At 36.7% G+C, this 18,607-nt stretch overlaps 1 protein-coding gene across 1 annotated transcript in view; it reads right to left on the bottom strand.

Annotated features, from left to right (window-relative positions):
• Positions 1-18,607, bottom strand: part of LOC126482095 (dynein axonemal heavy chain 12-like) — a 60,340-nt gene that overhangs the window by 27,234 nt on the left and 14,499 nt on the right. Inside the window, exon 2 of the mRNA XM_050106071.1 lies at positions 13,913-14,097. Coding sequence (XP_049962028.1) covers positions 13,913-14,097 — 185 coding nt within the window. The remainder of the gene's footprint in view (positions 1-13,912; positions 14,098-18,607) is intronic.

Below are 18,607 nucleotides of genomic sequence, written 5' to 3'. Positions count from 1 at the left end.
CTGGAACATGAGAACAATATCTGGGTAAATCAGACTCAAAAGGGCAAGGTTTGCTGGGCATGTAGTTAGGAGGAGTATGGACAGAATGACGAAGAGAGTGTGGGAAACAACAGGGAGGACAAGGGGAAAGACAGGAACCAAGTGGGTTGTTCAACTTTGGAGGGACAGGTTGGAATTGGGGATCAAGGTTGAAGGAAAGAAAAATTGAAGGAACAAATATACACTGACAAATATGCCGGAGATCAATGACAGAGAAGAATACAGGAAAATATTAGAATGTCACCAGCATGGCCGCCAGGAGAAATGGAAACTAAAGATCTTGGAAGAAGAGTGGGAGAGAAGAAGAGATAGAATGAAGAGGTTCTGGGAGAAGAAGAGGAAAATGCAGTCCATGAAGGGGTACCCGTGGTCCTACAGAGGCCGATCACAAGAAGAAGAAGAAGAAGAATTATGGATATATTGTGATTTTTAACATAAGAAACAAAAACTGGTGGGCTGCTAAGTAAATGTTTCATACATCACAAGAATGAAAAAAGAAGAAATAGAGATCTACAGCTAACAAAGAGGTTTGCCTCATAGGATCTTGGCCTACATGCTTTAATATATGTAGCTCGTATACGCCCATATAACTGAAAAGAAAAATAATAAATCAAAGGTAGGCCTACATTTGTCTGTATTTCTCCATGATATTATAAGGTAAGCAGGAAGTAACACTGAGAACAATAAAATACTCTCATAACATATATGTGAGTTATGGTACTGTAAAAAGCATAAAGAAAGGATATATATGTTTTAATTAGCCAGGTAAAAATTACTAGGCTACAGAGAAATGTTGATGCAGTGAATTATAGAAGCAAGGATCATAAGCTGTGCAAACAATTTCAAATTTTAAGGTGGGATGGCCCCAATTTTGTATGTTTTTTTGTTTTGTTTTTTGGGGAGTAAAGGTTAGGCAGACCTGTAGGAGGGATGGACTATGCTTAGGTCAGGAAAATCCACAGATAGAAAGGCCAGCACCATTTCTTTACACAGAACAATTAAGAGAAGGAAACCAACATCACAAACATGACATTGTAAGTTCACAGCATCAGCCCAAAGGATGAGATGCAAGTGCAATTCTTGCATAAGGATGAAACTGTACAGTGACAGTTAGTCACACTGTTGAAGTGTTTTCCAAAGTAGTCAAAACCAAATGTACTTACACGGACTATGACTGATGATTTGAGCCTTTGTTTCCATGTATTGTTGACTTACCACAAAACTGGGTTTTGGAATTGTGGAATTGAGTAAAATATCAGCATGCATCTCCTTATGGTAAAAAAAGATTAAACCTTCTTCGTCTCAATAAAATTGAGACGATTTGGTTGTTAGGAGCTAATCATATGTGACTACTACTGATTAAGAATAATGAAATAATGAAAGAATCTTCTCACAGGTTTCGACAATGCAAAGATGTATAAGCAAAGTCATTGGCTGTTAATAATAATGTAATAAAATAGATAAAGAGAAAACTGTTTACTAGAATGTAATAAAGAAAACACCGTGGTTTTTAAGTCAACATCTTCTGTTAATTTAAAGAAGGTATATCAAGAACAAATGAAGATATCAAAAGGATATGATACCCTTTCTCAATTAAACTGAATAATGAATGTTTATCAAAAAATGAGAATGCAAACTATGATCTTATCACTGGTAAACCAAGAGAATATAAATTGAAACTGACTGATATAAAATGTATGATCATTCACGTTTTGATTAGCGAAAAAATCAAGTTCAGGCTCATGAGACATTTATTTTAAAAGTGTTAATGATTTATTACAAATGTAGTGTTATAGTAAAGCTGTAATTAATTATTAAGATAATTTACATGTCATCTCCAATCTTAATGTGGGGATTTGTGGTGTAATAGTCTATTCTGAATATTCCTCACAATCAGATGAACGATGTACATTTAAAAACTTTCTTTAGGTAGTTAGTATCTAGAGAATCTCCACTGTGCATGTTTTATGTTGATGTAAGTGAATACATCACACAAGGAGTGTGGGAACAGGAAATCGACAAAGCGTGATGGTGACTGAGCAACTCCCTGTGCCTTGTAGGGGCTGCTTATGCTTTGGCATCTTGGTTTGGGGGCTTGTTGGAAGGCAGAGAGGAAGAAGTCCAGCCTACAATATCAATACCCAGAAAAAGTTGAATGAAGCTGAAGAGAAATGTGACACTCTTTCGTGTTATGGTTAACATGAGATCTGACCACCCAATGTATGTAAATGTTTCTTAAAAGCAACAAAATACAGAAGATCTTCTGGTAAACCTTCCGGGATGTAAGGTCGTGGTCCATGAAACTCTTCAGCATGGACCACGACCTTACATCCCGGAAGGTTTACCAGAAGATATGTCATCCGGTCGTGAAAGCCTTCATACTAAAATACAGAAGAGTTCTTTAAAGGGCAGTTACATGATTTCATAGTTTGAATGAAGGTTACAGCTTTCTTACTGCCCTCAACTTTCTGCAAATAGAAATGAAGTTACATGGTGAGCGTTGGTGGCAACAAAACCTGGACCAAGGAGTTATGGAAGAAAGCAATTTGGTTGGATGCATTTTGCTTCACATTGTTTCCAATTACTGATGAACTTTATGCCCCAAAAGTGAAACATAGTACGGATTTGTTGACAGTTTGAACAGCCATATCATGGTATTGCAAGAGCCTCATGTTTCATCTGCAAAGTTGCATTACTGCTAAGGATTATGTGAACATTCTTGCTGATCAGGTCAACCTCATGGTACAATGTTTGTAGCCCAATAGTAAACAAGGTCCCAAGATGACAACTATCATATCTCCTCTGGCCACCACAGCCACCAGAGAAGAGTGTGTAATTTCTTTCCATGTCCACCATCGTTACCTGAACTTGCCACTGTTTTGGAGAAAGAATAGTATAAGGTTCCCTTGGAAACCAAGTAGCAGCCATATTTATCTACACCATGATGACTGGAAGCAGTTTTGAATGCCAACAAGCTTCCTATTGCTTATTAGGCATAGTAACGTATTATGTGTTTGGTGTGTCCATATTTTTGTCCAATCCTTATTTCAGATAAAGGATACTATACAAAATTTATACCAAAATTTTTTCACTGATAATAAGAGTAATATTTTTGTTGTGCTCAGACTTAAAAAGTCTAAGAAAACTGAGCAAAAGAAATTAAAATTTAAAAGCTTTCTCAAAAATAATTTCCTCATCAAGCTCAATTTATTAAAAACAATTGTCTATATAAATATCTACATCTATACTCCATAAATAATAACAAAGTGGTTGTATCACATATTGTGATTCTTTATATTCTTCTCTTAAATGGACAGTGGGTAGAATGATTACATAAGCAAATTTATGCTGGCTTGTAGTAGTCTAATGTTATCTTCAGAATCAACATGCAGGTTATTCAAAGTATTTACAGATTCTATCATAAAAATTGTTTGTAGGAATTTTTCAAGCAGATTTTTATGATATACTACATTTATTATTTCTATGGTCATTCAGCTGAAAATTTGAGAATTTCTGTTACACTAATCCACATGGAAAACCATTTTCACTGCCTGAATTTCATATGTGTTAGGTCAAACTTTATAAAAGCCCTACACACCAGCTATACAGTATATCAGTACAGATTATAGTGTTAGGATAGCTGTAATGACCAGGACAGGTGCAGTGGCTGCTCCATTTTATTCTCTTGGAGATTGTTGCCGCCTAGTTGTGAACATTTAAAATTATTCAAGGAGACTTCTTTGTCTTTGTCATTGACTTTTGAGACATAGATACTTGATACTTGCACTCCTCCGCAGTGAAAATTTTTTCTGATGTAAGGCAGATAACAACACCGAAAGTGTCCCCCCCCCCCTCCCCCCCCCCCCCCCCCCCCCGCAACACCCGCCAACAAAATTTGACAGCTAATTCATACAATGCTGGTAAAACATTATATTTTAGTCTTCAAAACCATGTGCATATGTTTATGTTTATGGATTGCCTAAGTTATGCAATTTTGTATTCAGAGAACATTTAGCTTGATGGTATCCAGATGGGCATAGTGGCCAGTTGCCTGATGACGCAAAGTGATCAAGTGGCAAGGTGCATTAACATAGTTATTTAGTCAGTTCCTTATTTTCATGTTTTATGAATCATCTGCAAGTGTTTATTTTTTAAGGACATACAGATGTAATTTAGTAACTCCTCCCTGCCACCTTTTACACATTGCAACAAAAAAATCTTGTATGACACAGAAGGAGTTGTCAAGGAGAATTATTTTTCAGTTTGTTTTCAAATTTTTCTTTGCTGTCTGCCACACACTTCAAATCACTTGGTACACAATAAAAATCTTGGTTGCTCCATCATGCACCCTATTTAAAGACAACATTAGATGAATAATGCAGCATAACAAAAATAATTTTTCTACTAGTATTGTTATTATGTACATCATTGTTCCTTTTAAACTGCACTGGATCATTTACTTCATGATGGAAAAAATATACTGTGAAGCAGAAGTCAAAATACGTAAATCTCAAAACAAATGTCTACAAGATAATCATGGGTGAGCATCACACATTATTCTTGCAGCACATTCTTGTTCAATGAAGACCTTCTTTCTTAAAGATGAATTACCCCGCAACTTTATTCCATATGACATTATTGAGTGAAACAACACAAAATACATTAACTTACTGATTTGTCTCTCCCAAGATTTGCAATGATTCTCAGTGTAAATGTGGCTCAACTACCTTTGGAGTTACATCATTTTCCAGTTAAAATTCTCATCAATATGGACATCCATGAATTTTGTTATTCCTTCCCTAGTTATTATTTCCCCACCACATGTTACATGTATCACTGGTGTTATACCTCTAGATATGAAGAAAGAAATATGTTGTGTCCTTTTAAAATTGAAGGGGGACCGTTCACAAAAAACAATGCTACTTTGGAGAAATCTGTTTTGCCATTTCTTCTGTTGCTGAAGTATGCTTGGGTTGATAACAATACTAGTTTCATACACAAAAAGAGCAAATTCTGTTTGTTTTATATGAGATGGTAGGCCATTTTATATATATATATATATATATATATATATATATATATATATATATATATATATATATATATATATGAGGAACAACAGTGGACCTATAACTGAACCTTGGGGAATCCCATATGTGATTTCTCCCTAATCAGAATAATGTCTCTGAACTAAATTGGTTGAATTATGAAGTAGAACTTCTTGCATTCTTTTGGCTAGATATGACATTATCTAGCACTTGGCTGTACCATCAGCTTATGAAAGAAGATAATTCTCTCATGTAGTAGTGTGAATAGAAATGATCTGTTGTTGAGTTTTTGAGCAGCACATCAAAAAGAAGAAGAAGGCAACAACGCATACACAGAAATTTGGAGAGAGAGGCAGAGGAGAGAGAAGAGAGAGAGAGATTTTCCAGTCAATGTTTGAAGTTGTCTTTTGGGATGAAGGTATACGGAATACTCAAGACAGATAGAAGAATAATCAGGAGAGTGTGATGAAGAGGAACCAACTTTTAAGATGGCGGCTACAGTAAAAGTTAAGCAAGTGTCCTTCCAGAAAAACTTAAATTTTGCCGTAAAAAAGAAATCGTGTGAAAATTGTAAAGACGAAATCAAGAAACTGAATGAACGCATAACGAGCTTACAGTTCATAATCGGCAGTTTGAAAACGGACATTTCGAAAATACAACAAGAAAATAGTGAACTGAACACGCTAAAACTTGTGCGAGATAGTTCGTCCGTTACGGAAAAGTGGTCAAATGTAAAGTGCAAAAACAGCAAGTCCAAAGTGCAAATTCGGAAAACCTGCGAAAGTTACGCAAGCTTTGTGCACGAAAACACATTTCAAGCACTTTCGATCGCCGATAGTGAAAATGCAACTTACAGTTCGCATGAACGTTGGGAAAAGCAAAATGGCACTTTGGGGAATAAGGTAAGAGAAGAAAATTTACTGACGCAAACAACTGTGAAGGAGGTCAATATAAATGTGCCGACCAAAAATTGTGTCGAAGTGTGTGGTAAAACAATACAAAACGATTCGCAAATTGTGAACTCCAATAACAGGAAACTGTTTGTGTTTTCAGACAGCCATGGTCGTGGACTTCCTAGTAAACTAAAAGAAACAACTGAAACATTTTCGTGTGGTATAGTGAAACCGGGAGCCCCACTTAGCGAAATTAAAAAAATGACCGAATCCGCAGAGGCAAAAAATCTGCATGATAAAGACTTCGTTGTACTTATGGGAGGCGCAAACGATGTCTACAATAATGAAACATTGAGTGCAACGTGCGATCTTAAACAGTGTCTGAGGAACCTCACTCACACTAACGTAATACTTGTCAATATTCCGCATCGCTATGATCTTGTAAGATGGTCATGTGTTAACAGGGAAATAGAAAGTGCCAACAGTCAGTTTGCAAAAATCTGCAAACATTTTAAAAATGTGAAATGCGTTGATATAAGCAGTATTGGACGTAGATTCCACACGCAACACGGACTTCACCTGAATGGCTTGGGGAAAGAATATCTGACAAGCCTGATAACCAGGGTAATAAAAAACCACCAAAACAAATTCAAAACCAAAACGATAATTGCATTGCCATCGCCTGACTCCATTACGAAAACACTTCAAAAAAATTCATTAGAAACTTCATCAGCAGCAGCAAAACATGTAAAAAAAGACCAAATTTTAACAGAAAGAACAGTGGACATCGATTTCAACAACAAAAGAACTACTGTTCCTCATCAGCCAAGTATTATTTTAGACGAAAATAACAAAAACGAGAAGACTCCAAGTTCACAAGGAAACACAGCAGTAGTGGTAGAACCAACATTTGAAGAGTCAGAAACAGCACCACCATCAACAACAACAAATAGAAGGCTGTTGGACAGAAGAAATGCTGAGCCTCCTTCTCATCTCAACGATTTTTTATGTGTGGGCCCGAAGAAAAAGAAGGGACAACAGTAGGTAGTGTCAGGTGTCTCCTCTCTCCTGTCTCAAGGCAGACTCCAATGGATTCTCAGTCAGGTAACAGCACTAATAGAATGAAAAAGCAAGAGGAAGGCATCTCTTTCTTTCATCAAAATATAAGGGGCCTCTTAAACAAAATAGATCAACTCCTTATTAACATTAGTGAAAAGGACAGTATAAATAATGCCCAGATTTTGTGCTTAACTGAGCACCATGTTACTGATAAATGTGCCTTGCCATCTATAGCAAGTTATACTTTAGTAACATACTACTGTAGGGAAAGTAAAGATAAAGGTGGAGTAGCAATTTATGTTAAGGATAGTGTAGCATACAAAGCTATAGATATTAAGAAATATTGTGTGGAACAACAATTTGAGGCATGTGCCACAGAAATAACAACTAAATTCTATCCAATAATAGTGTTGGCTGTCTACAGGGCTCCTTCAGGTGACATAAAAACTTTTCTGCATTCAATGGAACTCCTTCTGTCATGGTTACTTTCAAAAGCGAAGGATATTGTAGTATTAGGTGATTTTAATATAAACTTTTTGACAGAAAATAAGAATAAAATAGACTTTGAGATTGTGATGACCTTACTCAATCTGACTTCAGTAATAAATTTCCCAACAAGAATTACATCCGAGTGCCAAACTATGATAGACAACGTTTTTTTAGATGTAAATAGACATCAGAATTATATTGTCAGGCAGGTTATAAGTGGGCTTTCAGATCATGATGGACAAATTCTCACTATTTATGGCGTTAATCTGTTCAAAAAAGAATTTCCTCGATGGAAAGTCATAAGAGTAATTAATGAAAAGGCGAAAGGAACTTTCAACCACAGGTTGCAGCAAATGGATTGGTCTTTAGTATATAGCCATGATGATGTTGATACTAAATTTAACTGTTTTATAAATGAATTCTGTGCTCTTTTTGAAGAAATATTTCCCAAGAAATGGGTCAGAAACAGTGCTTCCAATTCTGTAAGCAAGCCTTGGATTACAAAAGGTATAAAACAGTCATGTAAAACCAAAAGGGAAACTTATGCTGCAATAAGATTCTGTAAAGATGTAGAAAAATGGGAACACTATAGAATATACTGTAAAATTTTGAAGAAACTAATACAGAAATCAAAAGCCCTTTATTATGAGAAGAAAATAGATAATTCTAATAATAAAATAAAAGCAATTTGGAGCATTGTAAAAAAAGAAACAGGAAGAGATGCAACAAGTAAAGAAGATATAAATAATATCAGATATGAAGGTATCCTAATAGATAACCCCAAAAGGGTGGCTGAGATTTTTAATAAACACTTCCTATCAGTATCTCAACAGATTGGTTGCAAGCCCGATGTTGATGAAGCTGTAACTCTTTGTCAAGCTGTATATTCTAACACAATTTCAGAAATGCACCTTAATCCTGTCACTGTAGAAGAAATTCAAAAAATCATCATGTCTCTAAAAAGTACGAATTCTGCAGGGGTTGATAATATATCTAGTAATTTATTGAAATATTCTTGTGTGTGGATAAGGGACATTCTCTGTCATATTTTCAATGCTTCCCTTCAGAAAGGTGTTGTTCCCAGTAGACTTAAGTATGCCATTGTGAAGCCCCTGTACAAAAAGGAGGATAAAGCTGAACTAACTAACTATCGACCTATCTCTTTGCTGACAGCTTTCTCCAAAATTCTAGAAAAGCTAATACATGTAAGAATTACTGATCATCTCATGAAGAATGGAGTTCTCAGTAAAAGCCAGTTTGGCTTTCAAAAGGGCCGTTCAACAGAAGACGCAGTCTATGTACTTGCAAATGAAGTTCTAGAAACCCTTAATGAAAAAATGCTAGCACTTGGTGTCTTCTGCGATTTATCCAAAGCGTTTGACTGTGTTGGTCACCAGATTCTCTTGCAAAAAGCAAAATTAGTAGGCATAAGTGGTGTTGCAGGCAATTGGCTACAGTCGTACCTCCAAGACAGAAAACAAAAAGTTGTGTTGAATAGCTCGGGTGGAGTATGTGACACTTCCTCAGATTCTGAATGGCGTTCCATTACATGTGGAGTGCCCCAGGGCTCAATTCTTGGGCCACTATTATTCCTGATTTTTATAAATGATCTACCATCATGTACAAGCCTGCCGTGTAAATTTACATTATTTGCTGATGATACCACAATTTTTATGAGCAGTAGAACAGACAACAATCTTGAGGAACTCAGTAATCACATACTCTCAGATATGGTTAATTGGTTCAAGGTGAATGGTCTCTCATTAAATTCCAGTAAGACCAGCTTTATTCAATTCTGTACAAAAACAGAAAAAGAGAGAGAGATAAGTGTGACATGTGGTAATCAACCAATAGTCAGAATGGAAACAACAAAATTTCTTGGAGTGCACATTGACAAGAAAATGAACTGGTCTTCACATATTATTGATCTCTGTAAGAGGCTTAGCTCTGCTACCTATGCTTTACGGGTTGTCACTACATGTGTTGAACCTAACACTGCAAAAGTGGCCTATTATGGCTATTTTCATTGTCTCATTGAGTACGGAATTATTTTTTGGGGCAACCAGCCATTAGCAAGGAAAGTGTTCATTGCACAGAAGCGAGCTTTAAGAATTATATGTAGATTGCGCCCAAGAGACTCTTGTAGAAATAGTTTTCGTAATCTTAAAATATACACAACTACATGCCAATATATTTTTTCTCTCATGTGTTTTGTTTGTAAAAATATAGATATATTTCAACCAAATAGTAATTATCATGAGCATAACACACGGAGGAAGAATGACATACACAGTGAACTCAGAAATTTGAGCTTGGCACAAAAGGGTGTCCATTACACTGGAGCAAAACTCTTCAATGCTCTTCCTCCCGAAATAAAGACAAAGATTCATAACAACAGCAAGTTTAAGAAAGCACTAAAAATATTTCTGCTAGAAAAAGCTTTTTACAGTCTAGATGAATTTTTAACTAAATAAATTGTAGTATTTTAATATTATATAATACAAGTTGACATACTGCCACTACGAATTTTATTTAACCTGAGATCTGTATCTGTGTGTGCTCCGTATCTGTTTTCTGTAGTGTTTTAATAATTCTAAGAAAATATGTATTTTCTTTTTCTATATTGCTGCCCAAAGAATTTACTGTATAAGTTTTTATATAATTATGTACTCAAATTTCTGTATATGCTATAAGATTATCAGACTGTATTTGTAAAAAACTGACTCGTTCCACGTCCTTGTGTATTCAACACAGTTGACCTATGGAACACGAAATAAATCAAATCAAATCAAATAAACAATAACTGCCAAAAAGTTGGACAGTCATGACTAGCTCCTAATGCAACCTTGATCAAGGAAATGGAACCAGTAATGAGCATACTCAGGAAAAAATTCATTTCGTTTTATGGACAACTGATCAGGAGGCCAGAAAACACTCTCATCTGGAGAGTAATACAAAAATTATGGAACAGTAAGAATAACATTAAATGGATGATGGAAATCAAGGAAGATATAGAGAAACTACAAGTTACTATTAATGACTTAAAAAACAAAACAGACAAAATCAAGGAACAGAGAAACAAACAAACCAGAGGGGAGACAAAGAGAAACAAATAAATAATGGAAATGATGATTTCATATGAAGAAAGAAAGGCCTGTCAAAATGAGCGAGTACTGAGGTAGCTGGAAACTGAGAAACCATTTCTATGAAACTGACTAATGTGGTCCAGTGAAGGGAGTAAAATGTAAATAATATTAACAAAATAATAAAGGTAAATTATTATACAGTTAGTTATATTTTAAAGAATAGTGTAGCATGAATCTGGAAAAAAATCAAATTTATCTTAAAAAATGCTGAATGACTTCCCAAAGTATTAAAATCTTCCTCGAAGTTTTAATATACTGAACAACATTACTAAGTCCATTGTCAAGACAAAAGGCTTCATTTATTTTTACATTTTTGTACACAGCATTTGACTGGAACTATCAGTCACAAGGTTTGGTTTTTACCATGAGTTTTCATAAAAATATGAATTATTATGAAAACTGCTGTTATTATTCTACGTTATGTAACTGGATAAGCATGTTGTTAAGTCATAGTATAACTCAATGATTAATTATTCAAGATAGAATTTCAACAGGAGAGCATTGCTAATATCCTTAAAGGTGAACAATACTTGTCAAGCCAGAGCATTGTAGCAGGGAAGACGGTAGATCTAATTTCATTAAGTATTTGAGCATACCACTTATTATGAGTAGATGCTGCTATATATAGAAAAAGATTGTAAATGGCCAGAATGTAGCAATATAAATATGTTTTCAACTTATGTGTTCTATCTTTGTTTAGTTGACACATTCCACATCATCAAGTTTATTATGATTATCATCTACAGAACATGTAACTAAGAGGCAAAACACTCAAAGTCAATCATAATCAGTATAGAGGTAATGTTTTAGAGCATAAATATCGTTATTTAATTGAGCTGTTTCTCCATGGTGACTATACAGACGACTGTAGCAGATCAAAGCACGTATATATCATATAGAGTGGTAAATGTTTGTAGTTGTTCTTTGGTTGCCGAAAGTAGCTTTTTTGTGGATATTATCTTTAAATTTACTACTGCAGACACATACTTCCTCTGTTTTTTGCCTCTAGTTCCTTTTGGAATACAAAGACACAACAATGGTGAAAATAAAAAATACAGAAAAAGAATAATGCAGTCCAATATCAGTTTACGTGCTGTATGAATTACATGAGTTTCTTACACTGGTTTCAATAAACCATCATGTTCAAATGACTGTAACAGTGAGAATTCACATCTTATCATATTAGACTGATATAAAGTATCATAATGATGGAGTTCATCATATTTTTCATGGATGATGATATTAAATATAACACACTTTTAGTGATTTACATAGCAACAACATACGACTGTTTAGATTCTTTCCTTCCAATTCATTTCCATTATTTCCAACAAGAAGGTAAGCACTGGGTGATACTATATATGCACTCATTACTGTCAATGTCACTATTAAGGTCTCAAGTGAGTATAGTGACAGTGGAACATTGTATTTCCATATACATTGATGAGCCAAACTATTATGACCACCTGCTTAATAAATTGTTGAGCCAAGTCTGGAACACAATATAGCAGCAATTCTGCATGACATAGATGTGATGGCACCAGACATCTATTCATGTGTTACGCAATTTTTGGTTGGTTGTTTGTATATGTGGATCTGCCACCCACAAGTGTACCAGGTATATTCCATCAGGCTTACGTGAGGCATATTTAGTGGCTAAGGCATCACTGTTAGTTCAAGATCATTATCATGCTCCTGAAATGATAGTGGGATAGTTCTGAGCTTGTGAGATTGGCAATTATCCTGTTGCTAGATGCCATTCTGACAGGAAAGGTATCAAACATGGGTGTGTGTTGTCTACTTTAGAAGAAGACCTTTTCTCTGAAAGCTCACATGTTTAGCAGTCTTTTTGCCATGGCTGTCTGTGACTCAGTGTCTCCTCTGTACTGTGAGTAGCAATAAATCCTGTTCATAATATGATTTTATTCCATTTGGGATTCTGAACTGTTTGATTTTGCCTAATAGCTTTTCTTCCACCCCAAAATCCAGTGCTGTTTTCCTCAGTTACAATTTTCTAAGGCATTACTTTAATCATGTCCATCCTTTTCTTTTTCTTCATTCCTGTGCTTAACCTGTCACTGTACAAATGTGTGTGTGTGTGTGTGTGTGTGTGTGTGTGTGTGTGTGTGTGTGTGTGTGTGTGTGTGTTTGTGTGTGTGTTGTCTTGAGGCTGAAAGCTACTGTCATTATTTCAGCCGGGATTTTCCTACTTGATTTTGCTCTTTGTAAAAGTTGTTTATGTCAGTGGATGTAACCATTTGTATTCCAGATCATCAGTAACAATTTTCCATTCACCCTGCTGTGCAAGAGATCCCCCATGAAAAATGAGGGATTGTAGGACAATGTAACTTTTTGCAAACATTTGTAAGGACATACAGAAGGGAAATAGAGAATAAACCATTGAAACGAACACATTTTAATTTTGATATAAAAGGGTAACATTTGTCAGTTGTGTACCATGTCTACATCCCATTTGACAAATGTTGCTCATTGTGATGACCATCTGCAGGAACCACACTACAAACATCGTTTCACAATGGTTTGAAGTGCTTTTAGCTGTCATGACACAGTTCTTGCACTGCTTGAAGATGGCACATTGCATCCAGCATTCTCGCTGATGACAACAGTAACTTCTTCAATAAAAATATGTGGCACAATTAGCTGTTGGCTTCTTCCAGGAGCGATTCCCAAACTGCCAATTAATTTGAACTTCTGAATCATTCTTCAATTCTGGTGCAGAAAGAGGACCTGTCAATATTCCTTTAATGCGTCAGTATTCACAGACAGTGCAGTACTATTGCCATTGTTTTAATACAACAGCTTTACTAATACAGCCCTGCTTACCTTGTCCAGATGAGTGTTGACTATCTGCAATTGCAATGCACAGTGATGCTTGCACTTCAATCCTTTGTTGCTGTATCAGTACCAGTGCCTAGTGGCAAGTCATGAGACTAACACCACTAACAATACAAATTCTGCAGCACATGTCTGGACATCATTCCTACACGGTTCGATACCATATTTTAAATAGTTATCCATCAACAGGGCCCTAATGAGTGAAAGATAATTATAACCACCCTGCACATCCCTTTCCACACCATGTGCTTGCAATGCCACCAGGCGGCATGCAATCCTGTGGATGGCAGGGGTCATTTTACTTTGGCTCATCAGTGTGTAGTTTGGTGCACAGCACGATTGAAAGAAATCAAAGGACAAAAAATTGTTGAGGACATATTACCTTTCCAAATGCCTTTGTAAAATTCATCAAACATTACTCTTCCTTCATCATCAAGTACACTTGCGAATGTCCAAGAACCACCAAAGACAAATGCTGCTTGCAACCAAAACCTTACATAGTTATTGTTATTACCATTCAGAACTAAAGCATCATCCATAAGCATCTCTATAATTTCAGACATTGTCCTGTGAACAAAAATATGTTTTTCAACAATATTTCTTATTATGAAGGTGAAAAGGTATACATATAGCTCCGTAACATTTGATGTGCAGGATGTTATCATATAAAATTTCAAAAGAATATTTCAGAATTTATTCCAGATCAATAAATGATGAAGTTAGAGAAAAGCTTGGGAGGCTATCTAAACTATTGCATAAAGTGAAGTCAGTGTTTGAAGTTGTTAGCAAAATCTTTGAAAAGTTCCTAAACAATTTATTCCAGATTTTCACATAATACTATAATAAATGGAGTCAGTTTTGATAGAAAACAGGAAAGTTGTATTTCTGGCTTATTGGCTCATGATTAGAATACAATTACAGATTCTGAATCATCCGAACTTCATAATCCTACCTACTTGCAGATTAAACCTATGTGAGTTAATGTTACTGAAGCTACTATCTTCACAGCAAGATGGACAAAAGGGAGGGTAGGGGGGGGGGGGGGGATTTATCCAATCATTTTTAGGGAATTTAATTTTTTCGCAATAGCAATAAACGAAGCTCAAGATTAAAGAGGGAAGAAGTGGAAATGGACAAAAGGGATTGCAGAAGAAATGGATATAGAGAGATGGAGGGAAGAAATGGTACCCTAACAAATGGATGTAAGCTGCATATTTTATGTAAATATCTACATTATAATGTATAAAGAGGAAACATCATTAGAAAAAAATCTCTAAAAGTTCTTGACTGGTTTACTTGGACAAGCAAACAGGAAACTTTATTAGTAAAAACCTCAAAATGTTCTTTCCTGATTTACTTCAACTTATTCCATTATACTCAAACAAATGATGGATGGAAATAAGTCTCTTGGAGACAGAGACAGAGTGGTCTACCCTGAGAGAGTAGACGAAGTTCCTCCACATGCGTCCTGAACCCTTACAAGTTCCACTGAAGGATGGGAACCATCTATGATTGGGATAGCACCTTCATCCTGTCTCTCCTACAGGGCAGGGAGACTGCAGCATGTGGAGGGGCAGGTGTGGGGCGAGATGATTGCCCCACACATACATCGAATTCCATCAACTCTGGGGAAGAGTCAGATGAAGCCTCACATAAAACAACATCTGAATGGTCAGGCGGTTTACCATGGGATTTGACCCACTGTGGCTGCTGTATGGGAGCTTTCTGCAGTTTGGTGGGCTTTGGGGGAGCCGAAGTGGGAGTGGTAATGGCTGTACTAGGCTTCGGAACATCCTCAGCTGTTGGAGGCGCCAGGGGCTGGCCCAAGTTTGCCACTGTACCTTTGTCTGCCGTTCGAGTAGGGGCTACTGGCTCTGAAACACTGGCTGCATTGCAAGTGCACTGGCAGCTGCAGGTATTAGTGCCAACACTCACCACCTCGGTCTGCATTGAGGCATCGACTTTTGGAGTAGGCGTCTGAACCAGGGATGCAAAATACATAGCAAATGTGGGAGGTTGCATCGGCTTATAGATCATTTTCGCCTCACCATAGGGGATATGCTTGGTTGTTTTTACTTCCTGGACTTTGCGCTCCTCTAAAAATATTTGGCAGTCCCTACACCAAACAGGGTGCTTAACAGAGCAATTGATACATTTGGCTGGAGACGAGCAACCAACTCCTTCATGAGCAGCCTTACCACAGTTGCCACAAGTCACTTCACCTTTACATCCTAAGCTGGTATGCGCAAAACACTGGCATTTAAAACAGCGCATTGGGGTTGGGAAATAAGGCCTCGCACTAAGGCGAAGGAAGCCAGCTTTAACATGTTCAGGAAGTTTGGTGCTACTGAAGGTCAGAATAAAGGAGTCGGATTTGACAAGATTGCCATCAACTCTCTTCATGATATGTTGGACATCAACGATAACTTCCAGAGCCCACTCAGGTTGCAGTTCTTCCTTGGGAATGTCAACTAGATCCCGGCATGTCACAACATCTTTGCTGTAGTTCAAGGTGCTGTGCAGTTTAGTGTCTATGGCATACTCTCCAAGGCATTTAGCAGATTGGAGGTTAGTTGCTTGCTGGGAAGTGGAAGTTTCCACTAGCAGGGTCCCATTATGTAAGTGCTTCACCGATTTTAAGGAGCCACAGATTCCATCCAAACTCTTTTGTATATAGAAGGTTGAAACCTTCTCGAAACGACCCTCCTTCTGTTTCACAATGAGAAACACATTCGGATTACCAGAATGCATTCTGTTACCTAAGACTGGTCTTGTCAAAGAAGTGCCGGAGTCAGTGGGACTGACTGCACGAGCCCTCTTAAGAGAATGGGTGTTAGAACCTTCCAGCAGCCCACCCTTTCCGCTGGGAGGAAGAAAAGAGGACTCTGAAGGATCCATCTCGGTCCCAGGAGCAACCAGGGATCTAGAAGTCCACCTAGACAGAGCCCCGCATGCCTAGGTAAGCCTTATATAACTGAGGTGCGGCAGGTTCCCCAGAGGTTGCCTGCTAACGACTGTTCCGCCTCAACAGCCATGCATCTCATCAGCGCGCAGCACACCTTGAGATTGAGGGGTTGTTTATAGACGTTTATTCCAACCTCGCGATCTGGGCGGTCAAGCCAAGATCCCCATTCCCTGAGACACACAACATTCTACTGCCACGCCGCACCATGGTTGCTGAAGTATGCTCAGAGCTTACGGTGGCAGGGGACTGGCGGCACTTATCAGTCCCCAGCTCAGGAACCCCGGGGTCACCAAGCCCGTACCCGGCACCTGAATGGCGAGCGCCTGGGGGCTGATAGTTTAATGTTGCCAGTTGATGTTAGTGATGTCATGTCTGAATGTATTGGTGAAAATGACAAAGAAGATCTGATTAGTGATAAAGTATTAAGTGTAGTTAGTGACTATTGTAGCAAATGTCAGTATGGTGATCAAAAGTGTAAAGTATTAAGTGAAATTTTTCAAAGTGTGTACTCAGATAATGAAGTTGATATGAAAAATTTGGGACAGTGCATTGTGGGATTGGTCTGATGAATGCCAATTAGCTTTTGACAAAATTAAGAAAGAGTTGGTAGAAAGTGAAATACTTTATAGACCTGATTTATCATTATCATTTCGTTTGATGACAGGCAGTTGTGATTATAGGCTGGGGGTACACTTATTCCAAGAAAAGGAAGTTAATGGGGAAATAGAACATCATTCTATAGCATTTTCAAGTAGAACCTTACAAAAAGATGAGAGAAATTACGCGATAACTGAAAATGAGATTTGACAATTGTATGGGGATTCAAAAAATTTAAAAATTATTTGTTTGGGCATTAAGTCAAATTTTATACAGATCATAAAGCATTAACGTACCTACAAGAGTGCAAATTGTATCATGGGAGAACTACCAGGTGGTCAATGTTCTTACAGCAGTTCAAATATACAGTTCATTTTCTAAATGCAAAGGTCAATGTAATTGCTGATGTCCTCTAAGAATGGCAGTGGGGAATGGAAATCATAGTGAAAACAATGGTTAATGGAGAAAATTTAAAATAATGTATTTTAAAGATGTCAAAAAGGAAAGTGAAATTAGGAAAATCTGTAATCAATTGAGAAGATATCAAAATGGTGGTGATCATTGGAAGCTTGTTTCGAGTTATCTAGGGAAGAAAGGGCGTGAGAAAGTACAAATGTACTACCAGGTCTTCAAAGGTACTCTATTTTATAGACACAGCCCAGACAGTGACACTCGGAAAGTTTGCTGGCCAGATTCTCATACAAATACTTTGATAAAATACACACATGAAAGCTTCAGACACTGTGGTGCATTGAAATGTATTCAAAAGATACAAGAATGTATATATTTTCATAATTTGTCTAGGAGACTTAGGACCTTACTTGCTCATTGTGATAGATGTCAAAGAAGAAAAGTTAGAAACAAAACCAAAAAAGGACTTTTACAAAATGTGGTATGACATAATCAGTTGGATTTGGTGCAGTTAGATTTGTATGGTCAACTTCCAAGAGCTAAAGGAGGGTTTCAATATATTTTTGTCATTGTGGATTTATTTTCTAAATATGTGAAATTTTATCCTTTAAAGAAAGCAACTAGCAAGAAAATAGCTACTAAATTTGTGAAAGATTACTTTATTAAAATAGGTACCGGTATACCAAAAGCAATTTTATCTGATAGTGGGAGACAATTTACTTCAAAATTTTGAAAGGAATTTTTAGAAGAATATAACACCAGACATATCTTAATATCATCCTTTTCACCTAAATGTAACCCAACTGAATGGTATATGAGAGAAATTGGAAGACTATATAGAACTTACTGTCAGAAAGATCATACCAATTGGTTAAATGATATCAATGATTTTAAAGATATTATGAATAGCTTACAACATACTTCCACTGGATACTCTCCTTATGAGATCATGTTTGACCAAAAACCACCTTACATAATCTAATAACTTACAGTGTTTCCAGCACATAAAAGTATAATAGCAACTGAAAGAGAGGAAGTAGTTAGAATGACCATGAAAGGTTATTATGAAATAAGAAAGAAATGGAATGACAAACAAATAAAAAA

The sequence above is a fragment of the Schistocerca serialis genome, chromosome 5 (assembly GCF_023864345.2).
Source record: "Schistocerca serialis cubense isolate TAMUIC-IGC-003099 chromosome 5, iqSchSeri2.2, whole genome shotgun sequence".
In the NCBI taxonomy this organism is placed as follows: domain Eukaryota; kingdom Metazoa; phylum Arthropoda; class Insecta; order Orthoptera; family Acrididae; genus Schistocerca; species Schistocerca serialis.
Note: the sequence above shows the minus strand (reverse complement) of the source record. Positions and strands in the feature narration are given on the sequence as shown.